At 36.7% G+C, this 18,533-nt stretch overlaps 2 protein-coding genes across 3 annotated transcripts in view; one reads left to right on the top strand and one right to left on the bottom strand.

Moving 5' to 3' along the window:
* Positions 1-7,580, top strand: part of TOMM70 (translocase of outer mitochondrial membrane 70) — a 36,693-nt gene extending 29,113 nt beyond the window's left edge. Inside the window, exons 10-12 of the mRNA XM_031959569.1 lie at positions 2,237-2,334; positions 3,754-3,876; positions 5,317-7,580. Of these exons, the coding sequence (XP_031815429.1) occupies positions 2,237-2,334; positions 3,754-3,876; positions 5,317-5,470 (375 nt within the window). The 3' untranslated portion in view covers positions 5,471-7,580. The remainder of the gene's footprint in view (positions 1-2,236; positions 2,335-3,753; positions 3,877-5,316) is intronic.
* Positions 7,581-9,090: 1,510 nt separating this feature from the next.
* Positions 9,091-18,533, bottom strand: part of NIT2 (nitrilase family member 2) — a 29,156-nt gene continuing 19,713 nt past the window's right edge. For both annotated transcript variants that reach the window (XM_031959570.1, XM_031959571.1), the window contains exons 8-10: positions 13,138-13,236; positions 12,039-12,094; positions 9,091-11,383 (exon numbers count right to left, since the gene is read on the bottom strand). In XM_031959570.1, coding sequence (XP_031815430.1) covers positions 11,292-11,383; positions 12,039-12,094; positions 13,138-13,236 — 247 coding nt within the window. In that variant the 3' untranslated portion in view covers positions 9,091-11,291. The remainder of the gene's footprint in view (positions 11,384-12,038; positions 12,095-13,137; positions 13,237-18,533) is intronic.

The raw sequence follows: 18,533 nt of genomic DNA, 5'->3' as shown, positions 1-18,533 counted from the left end.
ACCACATCTTTCCAACTTATTCCCTTCTCTGTAGTCATTCCACACTTTAGATCAGGTCCCCATCACCTCTTTTTAAAAATTTATTTTTATTCTTGAGACAGATTTCTTCCATATTTCTCAATCCCCAAGAGCCATCCCTTGTAATAGAAATTTTGAAAAAAGAAGAAAGGGGATGATAACTCAACAAAACTTATCAAAACCTCTAAAAATCTTGACATTATATGCAGTATTGTTCCACGTCTCTGAACCTCTCAGCTCTGCAGAAGTGTTAAGACTCAGAGAGAAAGGTGTTCTGTCTTATCTCTTCCTTAGGACCACACTTGTTCTTTATGTATTCTTTTTGTAATTTTCATCTTTGTTTCATGGAGGTTGTTTCCAATTATATTGATGTAATAGTTGTATGTATTGTTTTCTTGGCTTTGATTATTTTGAATTAGTCTTCTAAAGAAAAACAAATACAGAAGTATTTATAAGACTAATTCAAAATTAGTCAGAAGTATTTATGACATAGTAAATAATTATTTACATTAATGTGCTACAACTTTTTTAGTTATTCCACAGTAGATATTTATTTTCTCTACTTTTTTGCTATTAAAAAGTGCTACTATAAATAAATATATGATGCCTTAACTTTTTGTTGTTGACCATATGGAGTATATATAATTGTGGAATCTGTAGGTCAAAGGTTATGGATATTTTTAGCCACTTTATTTGTATTATTATTCCAAATTGTCTTCCAAAATTGTTGCCCAAATTTGCAGCTCTACCAGCATTTACATTATTGTGTCCCTCTTTCCACAACTCTTCAAGCAGCATTGACTTATTGTATTCTCATCTTCACCATTTGCTGGCTATGACTTGAAACCTTATAGTTCCTTTTCTCTTATATAATTGTTCTTAGCTTGCAGTGATTATTTGAGAACTGTTTGTTATATCCTTTGACCACTTATCTTCAATAACCTTTCCATACAGTTCTCCATATATACTCTGCAAATCAGTGATCCTGATCTCCTTGCTGTTTCTTAAATAAGATCCTCCATCTGTAGACTCCCAGGTGTTTTCCTTGGCTATCTCCCATCCTTGGAATCCTCTTCATCTATATCTCTGCATCCTAGCTTCCTTCAAATCCCAGCTAAAATTTCACCTACAAGAAGGCTTTCCTGATCCCTCTCCCCTTCCCACCCCATTCCACTTTGTAATGCTATTGTATATGACCATTTACAGTCTTAACTTTCATATGTCTGATTTGCATATCATTTTTGCATGTTGTCTCCCTATTAAACTGAGCTTGAGAGTAGAAACTATTTTTTGTTTGAGTTTAGCACAGGACCAGAGAGCATAGTAGGAGCTTAAGAAATGTTTATTGACTGACTACTGACTAGAAAATCAGGGGTAGCTTTTTGCAAAAGTTGGCTTTTGAATTTTACTTTAAAAGATAGGTAGGAATTCAGTTTATATGTAAGATTAGCAACTGGGGGGGGGGTTGAGATATAGGGTATTCCGTTGGGTAGATAAAAGTAAAGACAGGAGGAAGTCAGTTCAAACATGTTCTGTTTCCTTCCTTTTGTCATTGTCTTAAAGATATAGAAAATGGGCTGGTACTCTTGGGGCACCTTTTTGGGGAGAGGAATTTTTTAAAGAAGTATGTGAAGACATAACAATCTTAAGTTTGTGTCTTCCCTACTTAATAAAACCATTTACATATATTGATAATTTGGTTAAGGATTATGAATGGAGATTGAAGGCTCCTTAATAGTATTCTGTTTGCTTAATGCCTCATCATGGGTGTTTTTAAATGTATTTTAGAGGTAAGGTGCAAGTCCTCGTTAAAATTACCACTGACAAGAATTGATAATTGTTTGTCTGTCATGAAAGCTTCAACATGTGCTTGTAGGAAAAGGTTTTTAAAATATTGTGATGCAGAGAAAAGAGCAAATAGTGCTGACCTTTTTAAAGTATAAAACTTAAGATGTAAAATATTTTTGGTTAAGACTTTGGCATCAGAATTGTGATTGAAACTGGTTACTTTTATGGATACAAATGAAATCCGTGATTGCTCTTCTGTGTAACATTAGCATTGAACCCAAAAGGAAGAAGGTAGTCAAGTGAATTCATAGAAACGAATGATAAAATGTAAAGAATTAAAACAACCAGCCAGTGATATCTAAACAATTATAATTTTAAATTGCATTGAGTGACTCAAGTTACTCAATTTCAATGAAATGTCACCTCACAGGCACTAACAGATCAGCAACAGTTTGGTAAAGCAGATGAAATGTATGATAAATGTATTGACTTGGAACCAGACAATGCCACAACGTATGTTCATAAAGGGTATGTATTTTTGTGGTTTCTGTTCATTTTTCCATAGTTAATTGGTTTGTATGGGGGTGAAAAAATAAAAAATTTAAGTCAAAAGTTTCCTACAGCAAATAACCCTTAAATATTTCATTAATTTTCAAATGTAATATGACTTAAAAGATGAAGGGCATAGTGCTATGAATAATAAAATAACCCTTCTTATTTTAATATTGATGTATTCCCACACACGGGACTATAGTTAAGAGTAAAGGTAAAAGCCAAGGAGTGTTGTTAACCCACCATTTTTTGTTGTTGAGTCTCTTCAGTCTTCTCTGAGTCTTCATGATTCCATTTGGAGTTTTCTTGGCAAAGATTTTGGAGTGGTTTCCTTTTCTTTCCTCCAGTTCATTTTACAGATGGGACAAATGGGATTAAATGACATTCCCAAGATCACACTAGGAAGTGTCTGAGGCCAGATTTATACTTGGGAACATGGATCTTCATGACTGCAGAACACTAGTATCTCAACCAGTGCAATTAGCACACCACTGCTGTCAAGTTAACTCAGTTTTCAAAAAACTTTAGTTTCAAAAAGCATCTTCCTTATAGAGAAATGACAGTAAGTGATAGGAAGAACACATAATTTCATGATTGATGAATAATCTTATGTAGCCTAGTTCTTAGAGCATGTTGACATGCAGTTAGAAATTCTGAAAATGTCAAATGCTCTATAAAATTATGATCATATCAAAGATGATTGTCTTTGTTACCAGAATTAGTTGAATGTTTCTCTTAAGTTAGCTCCTATTCCCCAGCTTTGTTTCTGTAGCTGTAGTTACCTCTGCACCAGAATTTGTTGATTTATCAGAAGACATCACTCCCCCAGTGTTGGTGGCACAAGTCTTTGGTGAAAGAAATGGGAGTTTTATAAGTATATAATGGAAAGAGAGCCCCAGAAAGGAAGACCCTTTTACAAACTCAGTTTGTATACTACCCTCTTCTCTCTAAGTATTTAAATTAATTTCTATAAGAAGAGTCAAATATATTGATGAAGGGAAAGTATATTGATTAATAGACCCTAAAGTGAGTTTCCAGATAGGATAGCCTTCTTTTTTGCCCTTCCACCCTGATTTCTACCCTTACTCTTTTTTACTTTGCTCTCTCCTACGCCACTCCATTCTCATCCTTCTCCTTCCTCATCAAATGTGACCAGTTTTCAGGGCCTTCCTCAAATCCTATACCTTCTAGGGAGGTTTTCCTGTTGATGCCATCCATGCTCTTTATTTTAGTAGCACTTAACTCTCTATAAAATTTGTTATTAATTTGAATACACCATTTTGTGTTACTTTTGTCTCTCCAACCAATTTTATACTTTCCAAAGTTCTTTGACTGGGGTGGGTATATAATTTAGGAAATACCTCACTGACTTTGAACCATCTTTCCTTTTTCCAGTTTGCTTCAGCTTCAGTGGAAGCAAGATCTAGATAAAGGCTTGGAGCTTATTAGCAAAGCCATTGAAATTGACAACAAGTGTGATTTTGCATATGAAACAATGGGAACTATTGAAGTGCAGAGGTAAAAATAATTAACATTGTTGAACATATTTCTAAAAAATTGGAGGAGGAAATTACTTCTTAAACTTTTTACTCATCTTCACAGTATTGCTGGACAACAAAGCCCAATCAGTGACTAATAAAATAATTAATTTTACTGGAATTTTAATGATTTTGTAAATCATAGAATTTTGAGAGCTGAAAGGGACTTAAATGGTCATCTTGTCCAAGTTTGACCCAAAAGGAATCTCGACTATTAACGCAGTAAGTGGTCATCCAGCCTTTTAAAACCTCCAAGGAGGGCAATCTGCTTTCAAAGCAGTTCACTCTACTCTTCTATCTCCACCTTTTCAAATAACCCAGGGATTTTGAAGGCATACAACAATCACTTGTATTTAAACTCAAATTTAGATAAGCTTGAAATTTCCTAATTTCTTATGTACCAGCTCTTCTATAAGGGCTGATAATGTTCAACTAGTTTTGTTGGTAATAAGAGCCTAGTGCTTTAGAAGTGTATTGTCTTTTTTTTTTCCCTATGAATACTTAAATCGGTATTTTTTTTTCCTATGAATACTTAAATCGGTATATGTAGTCACTTAGGTAAAAAAATAAGAATCATTCCTCACACACATTCCCAGATCCATAATAAATGAACTGATCTTTATTGGTCAGCAGATTTTTCTGCATTAGAAACACATCAAGGTAATAGTAGAATGAATCAAAGCTACACATTGGATGTGTGACATTTAGCAAGTTAATCTTTCTAGTCTCACATTCACTTGCTTGTTTAATACTGCTAAGGCAGAAACCAGAATTTATGAAGCTTAGAATTTGCAGGCCAAGTAGAGGTGATGCACAGATATGCCAGGGTCCTCAAACACATGTTCCTTTAACCTACTCTGTTCTGAGGGCAGAGCCAAAATCATGGCAGACTTGAAGAGCAGTAGGTGAAATTTGTATGAAGAGATAAAAGTTGAATCCCTGACTTCGATGTTCATTGAATAGATTTAAGTTCTGTGTCCAAAATAAACCAATCTTGAATTAGTGCAGTCAAAACAATTAAGTATAAAGTAGTTTTGATGTTTTAATGGGACTTTTGCTTGAGTACTTCATCTGTATACTTAAAAGAAACAACTATTATGGCTATTAAACCCCAAATTTACTCTCCTGAAAAACGATTGATAAGAGATTCTATTTTTTATTTTGATGATAAAATAACCTGTGTAAAAATTTGATAATAATATTTAAAATTATATCTCATGAACAAAAATTCATTTCCCCTTCTCTGGTATTGCCCAGAATAATACCCACTAATAAAGTTTCAAATACAAAGCAACTAACTAATTTCATTTTAAATTTAGTATTCGTCTCCATCATTTTGTTTACATTACTATCCTTATCCCTTCCCTTTCTAGTTATAAAATTTATGCTGTTGTTTTGACTTTGATTGTTGTCCTTTCAGGGGAAACATGGATAAAGCCATTGACATGTTCAACAAGGCAATTAATCTGGCCAAATCTGAAATGGAAATGGCACACCTCTATTCACTTTGTGATGCTGCCTATGCTCAGACAGAAGTTGCAAAGAAATACGGATTAAAACCTCCTACATTGTAAAACAGCTGGGAAAGGAAAAATGACCCACTTTTTAGACGTTTGCCCATACTTCAACCAAGCCCTACAGATGAGATCACAGACCGTGGTGAATGGTGGAACTTAGTTTTTTTCCGTTTGTGGTGTTTGTCATTTGTTACATCTGTTTAATGTTTAGGTGTTGTGGGAGTGGCTGTTCAAGGAAGTATGCAGTGTTGAAGCTTATTCCCTAATGCAACAGAAGGGGATATCCAAAACAATGTTGCAGAGGGAACAAAGGATATTTTGGCCATGCAAATAAAAACTGATTTGTTCATTGGGGGGAGGAGGGAAGTGATTATGTTTTGGATGATTTTGTTTATGGTATATATATAAATATATATATAAACATTTTACAGCATGTTGGTTTTTAAAATAATATGGCGAGTACTAGTAAAATAGATTTCTTTTATATACAATTAATCCCTATGGATTGATTATTTGTTTTTCAAAGAAAAAAATATGTTTTTGTTTTGAGATTTTTTTTGGTTTTGTTTCTTAAAGCTAAATTGAGAGAGAACCTTAATATGATGAAAGGCACAGTGTGCCTTCTGCATAACTCTAGGAAGAACCTGGTGGCAACTACCAATCAATTTGATCATTTCCCACAGAGACAATAATAAATGATGAGAAACATAACTTCAAATCTAAAGCAACCACAAACTGCTATAATAAACTATACAGAAACAAGTCTGTTGCTTTGAAGCTGACAGACTTAGAATATGACTTTGAATAGCATTGCTACTGTTGAGGGAATAGAGCACTCAAGATGTAAAATGAGGTGGGTTTTTAAAAGGCTTAATACTATTTATTGAACTTGGTACTGCTAGATTTAATGGTGTACACTTTTTAAAGAAATTCAAATGATGGCTTATGTATATAATCTAAATAAAAATGGAATGAGTGTGATACATGGAAACATTTGATTTAAAATAGCTAGTAAAAAAAAATTTGGTAAAGCAATGTGCAATTTATTAAATGTTATTGCCAAGAGCCTACGATGTCAAGTGGCAAATGCTTGAGTGTTTCACCAAGTTATAGTAACAGAGTTAGAAATAGTACCTTTTCTGAGGCATTACTTTTTATGTAAAAGTATGTGTGGGATGCCGTTAATTCAGTGAGCCCTTTGTTGTGAGGTCCTGAGTGCCAATATCTAGGAATTTGTTGGTAATTTAGGAAACCTGACCATCTGTTTACAGTTTTATCCTCATTCAATCTGCAACTCATACTTAATTTCTAGTTATTTTATTCAGATTGGGTTTTTTTGGTTTTAGTTTTTTTGTTTTGTTTTGGTTTTTTTTGGTTATAATCCTAATTTAACTAGCAGAGTGTCCTGTTTTTGTTGCATGGGTTTTGTTTTTGTTTTAAGCAGTGGGCCATCAGATAGTGTCTCACTAAATTTTAGCCTTAGAAAATACATACCACAGTATGATAGGGCCTTCTGTCATCCTTTTGGGAAACTAAAATCTTGTTAGTGTACAGGGCCTGGGGTAAGGGGACTGCTTATCCAAAGGGTCAGCGTTCACTGGGTGCTTATATTTCTGAAACCAAATAAACTTTGTAGGCGTGAACACTACCTTTTTAGTACCTGTAAAATTGGTTCCTCTTTCATAGTAGGGGTAACTTCTGACTTGAGGAGATCATGGGTCTAAAGGTAGCAAATTGGGAAGTGAAAATTTTTTGACAACCAGGATAATGACAATTCAGATCTAAGGGCTCTCTCTCCATTTTTAGTCTTTAAATTATGTACCTTCCAAGACAACCACTGCTGACTTCAGGAGAGGTTGCTTTATCCCCAACTTAAAATTCTTCTGATTCTTTAAAAGGGTTTTTATTTGCATGGCCTTATTTTCATAGACACTGACATTTTCTTCTACTCTTCTCCCTTCCTCCCCCCCCCGGGGAGGGGTAGAAAAAAACCACACAAAGGAAAATGACGCATGTGCCGTTCAATATTATCATTCCAAATCTTCACGGACTGTTGCCTGTTCTTAAAATATTTGAAACTGCACTGAAAGCTACATTTGTCTGTAACTTTTCTTTTGTAAATGAATTCACATGTAAATTCACCAAATAAATATTACATTCAAGTTTATCCTAACTTCATTTTTTAAAGCTAGAACAATAGATAAGGAATTACCAAATAGTAGCAGCCTCCTGCTATAAAAGTAATGGTAGTTGTTAGAAAATGTCAGCAGTATTCGGTGTTAGAACAGAATGACGTATACAGAAGGATAAATAAGCCAAAAGTGTTTCTTTAAAAGCAGAGATCAGCAAACTGGCTTTTAACATAACACTTAAACCCATGGATCCTACGAGAAGAGTAGAAGAAATTATGTGCAACAATATAGCAACTGACATTATGGAGAGCGACAAACTATAGTAATCATTAGTACTTTTGTTTCTTCAATAGTATAGGGCGATGAGAATAGGAAACAAAGTAAATTATTTTATTTAGGATGTGTTATTTTAACATTGATGTTAGGAAACAGCCTTTGTTTTTTTCTTTTCATGTATAGTGTTTCCTCATTCAACTTACTGCTCCATTTTGCCTTCATTTGTCATCACTATTGATTTCTTACATCATATTCAAATTCTTTTTGTTTCATCATAACTTAAGTTGGGTGGTTTCTGCTTTGTTCCTAGTTTTATGCTATTTTTGAAAAGCATTGTTATAAATATGAGGCTTTTTATCATTAATGGTTTTTAAGGCATTTGCCCATCATTGGTCTTCTGAAAAGGTAGGGAATTTTAGTTACTTGCTTAGAATAATTCCAGATTGCCTTCCATAATGGCTAACCCAGTTTTTCTCCCTCCTTCAAACCCAACATTTCCTTAAAAAAAAAAAAAAAAACTTCAATAGAACTGTTGACCCTGCAAAAACTATGAACAACCTTTATTTTTAGAGCATCATTCAAATGATTTTAAAAAATCAAAGATTTTTAAGTTCCATATCTGAAACCAAGTTTTGCTACTATGATATCCTGAAAATTGAAATTTAATAAGTGTTTCACTATACAAAATAAAAATCATAAACAGCTTTCCCTCATCACTGAACAACCACACAGCACAATTCTAAGATAAGTGGTAGAAATGAGTTAGATCTCTTAGAAGGTGTAAGTGAAAGACTTTATCAGTGAAGAAACAAATCCAGGGGTGAATGACAGTGAAAGATTTCAGTAGAAACATCTCACCATATACACCTGTTGCTTTTAGAGGAAAGAAGGGGTGAAGTGGGCCTTAGCCAGTTCTGGAAAAAATGTGTCTCAACTTAATGAGGTAATTAAAAATGTTTTCTTCCCTTCTCCTAAAAGGCATTTAAACTAAGTCTGTTTTAGCAGAAGAGGAAAATCCTCTGCCCTTTCCAAGGAAAGTTTAAGTCCAGACACAAAAAGAAGAGGAGGTTTTGACATCTATAGTGAAGAAAAATAAGTATAAATCAAAAAGAATTAGCCCTAACTCATTTTGACTCATGAGGAGAGTCCATTTAAAGAAAGATCTCTGAGACAAAGGAAGAGTCCTCAGTTTGCCCTGCTCTCAGAGAACCTAAAACTCAACTAAGGCCTCAGCAACAAAAATGAATATAAATATTTTTTAAAAGACTCTTCTAAGATACGAACTTAGCAAAAAATCCCAAAGGTGGTTGGTTGGGCAGCCCATAATAAATAATAATTAGAATTCTTGAAATGATTCATGAGATTTAAAGTGACATTAAAGGAAATGGAAGAAAGGGGAAAAGAACACAAGGCACAAAACTATATCGGTAACAAGATCCTTAAGAAACAGAATGAACCAAATTTATGATTCCACAAGACATGAATCATTAAGTAAAAAAAATGGACAAAATAAATGGTGGTTCACCAGAAACAACCTATCCTGGAAACAAATAAGGAAAGTTAATAAAAATCATTTAATCTCTCCCATCCCCCAGGTGGGGGAACTGGTTCTATCAAGAAACGTGCTTATATTAGACAAGAAGACAATTTGAAAATGGAAGAATTTATCAATCATCTGATTGATAGAAATCTCAAAATGGAAACTCCTAAGAATGTCATTGTTTGAATAGTTTCCAGATAAAAGAAAAAAAAATACCTCAAGCAACCTAAAAAACTCAAAACGCTGAGGAAATTGGGCTCTTCAGCAACTATCATTTTAAAGGAGATATGGAATCAAATTCTTCAAAGGCAAGTATCAATCAAGAGTAACTTGTAAAATTGAGTAATTCTACAAGGAAGAAATGACTTCAGTAAGATAAGGGATTTTTTTTTTTTAAATATGGAAGTCAAGAAAAATTAAAGGGACATATATAGGTGAACAATTAGATCTATCATGGATGAAATGTTTATTCTAGTGGAGGGTGATAAAAAAGGGTTTTTACAGAATCTTAATATTCAGGGTCAGCTGTAGTCAAATGAAACCTAAGACCTAGAGTTTTGTTGTATTGGCAATCCTTTAAGAAGGAAAAGTTGGGGAGGAAGGGAATGGGCAATCACACATAGGCCTGCAAATACATATAAATATGAAAGGAATGAAGAGAGAATGTGACTTGAATTACATTGCATCTAAACTGGTTTTATATATATATAATTATATATACACACACGTAATTTGATATTGCGATGCTTTTAACTGTGATACAGGTAGAAAGAGGGGAAAGATATTAGAGATAGATTCGGGGATCTTGTAATGAGTCCATATAAGTTCCTTGAAAAGTCCCAGAAAAAGATGGTGTAAAGGTATGAGGTAAGTTTTTGGTTTTGCTTTGACTTATTAAAGTTAAGGCACCTTCTTGTACAGGTGATATTTAAAATATATGGGAAAGGGAATGATACCTTTTGTTTTTCCTTGCAAAAAACAAAAGGTAAAATGAGACAGATAACCCAGCAACACATGGGAAGAAAGTCACTTTGGGGTTCTTAATGTTGAGGATGGAATTTTGTGTAGTACTGCTAATTCACACTTTTTAATTAAGCACATTTACATTGTATAGAAACTCCTTCTCCAGATGTTAAGCTGCAAGGATGGCTCTTAAAGTTTGTCATTTTCACTTACATTGTGGAAGGCAACTTATACTGTCAGAGAGATTAATAGGAAATAGCCTGATATGTAGATTTACTTAGGCAGAAACTCCAGAGAATTATTTGTCAGTCTGAGAGGTTTGATTGGTGAGAACAATTCTGCTCACAAAGGAGAATAAATTAGATGAGATAGGGAAGGGGAATTCTTAATTTTAATGGAAATATAATGTTAGGTATCTTAAATAATTTTTAAAAAATACTTAACATAAACATTTAAAAAAGAAACATAATAAATTTAACCCATCACAAAACTGCCCCATTTCTAAACTTTATTTTTTTTCCCCATCCCATCATTAGGCAGCAACAATACCCAGCCCCTTTTGCCACAGGATAAAAATTTCTCCTTTTTAAGGAGTATAACCAAGCAAAACATATGTCCCCAAAACATAAGCCAGGTCTGAAATCTTAGGCACTTGTGGGGCAATATAACAAAACGGCTTTTTGGATAAAAAACTTTCAATTCCATGAAATGAATGGTGCCCATGAGCACCTTGATCTTATGTGAATTTTGCCCCTAATCCTAACAACACTTTATTCTGCTACTTTGTCGCTATTCTGACTGGTCTGCATAGCAAGACCAAGTAACTAATGATAAATCTTCTGTAGGACCTCAAGTGTGTGTGGTCTATTGTTGGATTAATTTCTTTACCCTTCACCACTAGGAAAAGGCTGAAATCTAAAAGAATTCAAAGATCTGGATATAGATCTTTTGCAGCAATCCGGGTCCCTCAGACCTTTTTCCACTCCACAGCATAAAGATCTGCCCTCTTCTGGCTGAGAACAGGGATTTGTTGGCGAACTTCAAACAACTTCTTCAGGTCTGCAAAAAGAGCAAGTTGTGTTACTAAAATTCAGCCTCCTCTGGGCTTTTCTGGGAGCAACATCTCATTACTGGAGGCTCCCGGAGGAAGTCCCAGGGTCAGAAGCCAGGGGGTGCCATACTCCAGTCTTTCATGGAGATGGTTAGTTGGTATTTAAGGGTTTTATTGATATTTTTATTATGTTACTGTCACTTCCCAAAGATCCTGCCCTATCCTTTTAATAAATACAGTCAAGTGAAACAAACCAGCAGACTGGCCATTTCTGAATGTATGCATGCTGCAATCTGCTTAACTGGGAGAAAACATGCCTCAGCATCATGTGAAAACTGAAGTGTTGTCATGGGAAGAAGTGCAGAACCAAGAGCAATGGGTGCAAGGTACCAAGAGGTATGTTCTTAGGCTGGATGTCAGGAAAGTACTTCCTAAGAGAAATAATTGATATCTTGATCACCACTTGTTACTAAGGCTGGTGGTCCTTTTTGTGGTTTGGTAGAACTGGATGGCTTCAGTTTCTCACCCTCTAGGCTTCTATCCCCTGCTTACCAGCTCTTTCCTAGGAGGCATCATATGACTAGTCATACGAAGTCATAATTGGTGAGCCACAGTTGGAAAAGCAAAGTAATGTAGCAGTGCAAGTTAGTAACCAAGTCTCACCTATGTTTGCATACACGATGCTTTCATCGGTGTCAGCTTGGGCCAGAATTTCTCCCCTGTAAAAGGAGTCAACACGGGAAAAAGATGTGTTTAGTAGCTGCACTAGTGGTGCAGCTGAAAGAGAGCACAGGTCTGAAATCTCCTTAGCTGTGTAACACTTGGTCTCTGATGGTCTTAGCTCCCTCACTTATAAGACAAGGGAGCTAGGCTGAAGGGTCTCTGCAGAATTTGGATTCCTCACTGAGTTCTCCAGGGACCAAGACCACTCACTGTGCTTTGTGACAAGAAGGCATCAGTACATGGTACCCACAGGGCCTCCAATCACATCTGAATCTCAAGGGAAGGACTGTCCCACATGAAATTCTGTGATTATCTCTCAGTGGTTAATGCTTATTTAGTTGATTAGGCAGCTACAAATAAATTTGTTTCATAGACAAATCAGACAAAATGGATTTCCACAATTCTTTCCTGCACATCTGACCTGACTAAAAAAAAAAAAAGATTTACATTATAACCCAAACACATCTAAACATACATGCCCTAAAATGCCTCCTAGAACTCTATAGTTCACTGTTTGAAAAGGAAGAATTAAAGAAAAAGGAAAATTAAAAATTTTCAATTAACTATTCTGCCACTGGGCTGATGGGAGTCAGTGTGGAAAGAGCATTGATTCTGAAGTGAGAGAACCTGGATTCAAATCCTACGTCTGAAGCTTACTATACTCTGCTATGTACATGAGCTCCCCAGATCCATCTGTTAAAAAACCACCCACCATGCACAGATAAAACTGACAAAATGCTAGAGAAAACTCGAAAGGGATTCTTGGACCGAGATTTTATCACAAAGGAACAAATAGAATGATACATTTAAAAATGGAAGGGGTCTTAAAAATCACCTCATTGTACCTTATTTTATAAAGAAGGAAACCTGAAGCCTAGAGAGTTTAAAAGATGGATATGATCTCAGATTCTCTGACTTCAAAATCATTGCTCTTTCCTCATCAGTTTATGAGATCTCCTTGCATCTTTCCTCTTGGGTGTTCTGAACACAAGTGCAATAAACTAAGGTAGTATCAGAGGACTCAGAACAAAACACTTACCATGGACTCACCACAGTGCTATGTCCCCAGGCAACATAAGAGGAATCCACATCCCTGGCTGGGGAGGCAGTGGCCACAAACACTTGATTGTCTACAGCACTAAAATGAAAAGATGAGAAAAAAAGTCCTATCATGAGAATCTCATCATATTGCAAACTTCCTGACCCAGATGCTTATATATATTGTCTCTCCTCTAGACTGTAAGCTTGTTGACAGCAGGAACTATCTTTTGTGTCTATCACCAATGCTTAGCAGTACTTGGCACTTAATAAATGTTGAATGACTGCTAATACTTTCCAGTACTCCTCCAGGAGAGGACACTCCAGCAGGCACCTTTTTGGCTGAACAAGATAGAAGAGTTTCTCAGGGACAAAATATCAAGAGACTAGTAAGCCAAAGAAAATGTGGAAGAACTGAAGACAAGAACAAACTGGTACAATTCCAGACATCCACAATATGGCCCTTCATGTTCAATAATAATCACTGACAATCACCTGGGGTCAAAGGCCTGGCCTTGCACAGCCACAGACACGTTTTCCTTTGCTTGTGTAGACAGACATGGCTTCCATGACTAGACTTAGAGTAATATTGAATAAAACAGGATTTGGGGAAAGCAAGCCTCCATGTATGAATAAGACTTTGGGCAGGAGCAATTGTAATGAAGCCAGGCTATATTTGTGTCTGTCAAGCTTATTTTTAGTCTCTGATGTATTGTTGGGGCACACTACCTGTAAAGGGCTGAAACTGAATAGGTACACTGGAATCAGACAACTGAGCACTTAAGACTAAATCACCTATTGGATAATAACTATTAGCATATGCTTGGAAAAATGGCCCTTCTCGCTATTCTGTGCTGGCTTGATCTTTTGGTGTATATGGATTGAAGGAAGGATTAGATAGTGAAGTAAGAAAAGCCAGAGTCACTTTGAAGGAGGACCAGGAGAAGAAAGGTTGGTGGAGAGCATATGACAGTTTTGTCCATCCCCTTCATTTTCCCCCTAAAGACCAAGGACTTTTGCTTATCCTGACTCTGGCTAATTCTGAGGCCACCAGGGAGCTAATCCCAACTTGACATTTTGGTGCCCAACGTGCGAACCAAGGACCCTAATTTCACTGAAGAAGTCCCCAGTGACCAGGGAAAAGGGTGAGTATTTTAATAGACAAACAGGGAACTTACTTTGTTAAGGGCTAAACTAGTAACCTTTTTTAACTGAAATGGGGCAGATATTAGGAAGAGATTCTCTCCCATCCTCATCTCCACCCCCACCCCCTCCCAGAGGGGGAGCTATAGAAAGCATACTTAGGTTGATCAAGAGACAGGGTTTGCTTGTAACTTGGTAGCAGATCAGTGGACTCTTGGGTACATTAGAACACACGTCCCCTTGGTTCTTCAAGGAAGAAGAAATAGAGGCAGATAATTGGAAACTAGTAGGAGATCATCTATGTGACTACTCTAATGATAAAGGTCCTGATTCAATTTCCAAGGAAACGTTCTATATATATACAACATAATACAATTGGCCTTAAAGAATCCTGCAGGTTTTAGAAAAAAAAGAAAAGTTTTAAGAACAGCCAGATGAGGAAGTGTGAGGAGAAAGAGTAAGACAGATTTATGGCAATATCACCAGAGGGCATGAGGAGTTAAGTGAACTTGAAGGGGTGGTGATTCTCACTCTCACAATCTAGCTTCAATCCCACCTACGCCGTCTCCCCATCAACTTCACCTTTTGGGGTAAAGGGAGGAGTGGGAGGGGCAGTGATATCACCAGCACCTCCCCCCCAGCAATCACCCCCTCCTATGACTGGATTGCAAAAGGCACTACTTAAAGCCACAGAAGAAGGGCAGAATACAGCTGATAATGAGAATAGAAATGTATCCTGTGATTCAACAGTTTTAACTCCTCAGGTCGAGAAAGTAGAAGATACATTCCTTTTGATCTAGAAATCTTCAAAGACGTGAAAAAGGCTTTCACTATTTATGGGGCTACATCAGCTTATGTTAAGATGTTATTACAGAATTTGGCTTATGAAGTCTTAACCCCTAGGGACTGGAAATCTATAGAAAGGACATGGTTAGAACCTGGACAAAACTTATGGCTTCCTGAATATAGTGAGTTCTGTAGGATATAAGCCCAACAAAATAGTCAAAGTGGAGTTAATCCTCCAATAACTTGTGACTAATTAATAGGTGTAGGCTCTTATGCAGAAATTTTAGTACAGATTAATTATTCCTTAGCAGCTTATGGACAAATTGCTGCTGCTGCTATCAAAGCATGGGGTTTTATCCCAGGTGAACAGGACAAAGGAGAAGCCTTCACAAAAGTAGCACAAGGGCCAAATAAACCCTTTGCTGATTTTGTGGGACGTCTGCAGACAGCTGTCGTACAAACTAATGATGAAAATGCAGCAACAGACATTATGATAAGCAACTTGCTAAAAAAAATGCTAATGAGGTTCATAGAAGAATTATACTAGGACTGCGCAAGGATGCTCCTTTAGAGGAGATCATAACACGCTGTGCCTCAGTGGGTACAAATACCTTTTATAGCCAGGCTATGATGCAGACTTCCCAAGATCCCAACATGGGAAGACGGGCCCTTTTGGCAAGAGACTTCCAGAGAGACTCATCAATGCTTCCAATGTGGTAAGTAGGGCATCTGAAAGCTCAACGTTGGCATAGAGACAGTGAGAAAACAGGGTGGGAGAACAAGACCCAAAACCCCATGTCCAAAATGCAAAATTCCATTGGGCCTCAAAATGTAGACTGACTCAGGAAAACGGGATGGGGGGCCCAGCCCCAGGCCCAAGGCAAAAAATACTTGGGGCATGAAGGCAGTTGATGCTACACCCAGAGAGCCTTTAGAAGTTCAATACCCAAACATAACCAATCAGCAAGGAAGCCATCTGATGGGAGAAAGGGATTACAATTGGGGAGAATAGAGCTGTATGCAGCTAGAACTACTAAGCTATCCCCTGGAGAGGTGAAATCTGTTCCTCTCCAGCCAATGCATCCCTTGCCTCCAGGCACAGTAGGCTTGACCATTTCATCTCCTGAGAGTACGTACAAAACAGTGTCCATCCATACACTAATGTGGGAAACTGGAGAGTGTATAGATAATATCCCAATCACTAATACAGGTAGACAATGTGTGACTTATCAACCAGGAGAAGACTCCTAATAAGCAATCTGGTGAGAGTCAGTCGCCCAGATTCTAACTCCAAGGCACAAAATCCAGGAATATACTGGACAGCAGCTGTAACAACTGACCAACCTGTGCTCACGGTCTATATAATGCCCTACCATTAGAAGGAGTGGAAGACACTGGTGCAGATTGTACAGTTGTTAGAGGTACCAACTGGCCCAGTCACTGGCCAAAGATTAAGGCAGACACCTATATGTCTGGCATAGGAGGATCAATAGCAGCTGAAGTTAGTGCTACCCCTTTGAGATGAACTTTTGAAGGCAAAACAGTAGTTTTTATTCCTTTTATAGTTGAAAAAATTCCCATCAATCTGTGGGGAAGATGGGTCATTTTTACCTTCTGAATCCAATTCTTCCTGTGCAACAAAAGAACTGTTCAGTTTTGCACATATACATTGAATCTAAGATATACTGTGACATATTTAACATGTATAGGACAGCTTGCCATCTGGGGGAGGGGGTGGAGGGAGGGAGGGAGGGGAAAAATCGGAGCAGAAGTGAGTGCAAGGGATAATGTAAAAAATTACCCAGGCATGGGCTCTGTCAATAAAAAGTTATTAATTATTAAAAAAAAATCTCTGGGGAAGAGACATTTTAAAACAATTAGGATTACAAATAAGTACTTCAGTTTTTTAGGCAGGGCTGCTATGAAGACCTGCCAACACTCTCACCTGTTCCTATTCAGTGGAAAACTGATACACCAGCATGGATACAACAGTGGCCCTTAGCTAGTGATAAAATTCAGGCCTTAATAGATATAGTACAGGAGCAACTTGACCAAGGACACTTACAACCTTCTCTAAGTCCTTGGAATTCCCCAGTATTTGTTGTAAGAAAAAAAATCTGGAAAATGGAGGATGTTGACTGATTAAGAACAGTAAGTGAACAGATGGAAACTATGGGAACTCTTCAGCCTGGACTTCCAACTTCTACTCAACTGCCTAGAGAATGGCCTCTTTGTGTAATAGACATTAAGGATTGTTTCTATTCTATCCCTCTAGATAAGGAGGATATGAAAAGATTTGTCTTTTCAGTGCCCAGCATTAACTTAGCTGAGCCTTATAAAAGATATGAATTGACAGTTTTGCCACAGGGAATGAAAAACAGCCCTACTATGTGTCAAATGTATGTTGCTGCTTCTCTTACTCCAGTAAGAAAACCATTTCCAAAAGTAATATTATTACATTACATGGATGATATATTGGGATGTGCACCTGAGGAGCAGATGTTAAAAGCATGTCTACAAAAGACCATAGAAACACTAAGAAATTAAAAATTGCACATAGCTCCAGAAAAAATTCAAAGACATGTCTTTTTCAATATTTAGGATATGAAGTATATCCTAAGGTGCTTCTACAGGACAAAAACTTTCCTTAAGAACAGACAAGCTAAACACCTTAAATGACTCTCAGAAATTGATAGGAGATACCCAATGGATGTGTCCAGTGTTAGGCTTGACTAGCTATCAATTGCAACCATTATATGACATTTTAAGGGGAGACAGTGCTTTAAACTCACCATATCAGCTTACAAAAGAACTCAAGAGGCTTGAACTGGCTTTATCCAATGAGGTTGGAAGAGACACTCAAAAACCTTTGGAAATATCAGTTTTTGCCACACAAGAGGCACCCACAGCAGTCCTTCATCAAGGAGACAGTGTGATAGAGTGGGTAAACCTCCCAACACAACCAGAACAAAGTCTTACTCCTTACCCAGTGCTTGTGGCTAGAATTTTATCAAAGGCCACTAAGCAAGCAGTGCAATTATCTGGAACAAGACCTGACAAGATATACACAGTTTATACTAATGCACAAATTACTGTGTGCTGTGAAACCATCCCAGAGTGGAAAATGTTATTGGCCACAACTCCAAATTTTACACACAGGTCTCCATTAAAGATAACCTGACTATTACATAATTGGCCATGGATTCTTGAAGAAAAGGTTTCTAAAGTTCCTCTTAATGAACCAACTATCTTTACAGATGCATTCAAACATAGTATTTGTGCTATATACTCTCGTGACTTAACTATAAAGATAATCAGAACTCCTTTTCAGTCCACTCAGCAGAATGAACTGTATGCAATCATTCTAGCTCTTACTTATTATCCAGGAGATATAAATATAATATCTGATTCGGCCTATTCAGTAGGTGTGGTACAAAAAAATTGTCACAGCCCAAATAAAATTTGTAG

This window comes from Sarcophilus harrisii, chromosome 3 (assembly GCF_902635505.1).
Source record: "Sarcophilus harrisii chromosome 3, mSarHar1.11, whole genome shotgun sequence".
Lineage (NCBI taxonomy): Eukaryota > Metazoa > Chordata > Mammalia > Dasyuromorphia > Dasyuridae > Sarcophilus > Sarcophilus harrisii.
This window is presented reverse-complemented; position numbering and strand designations above follow the sequence as displayed.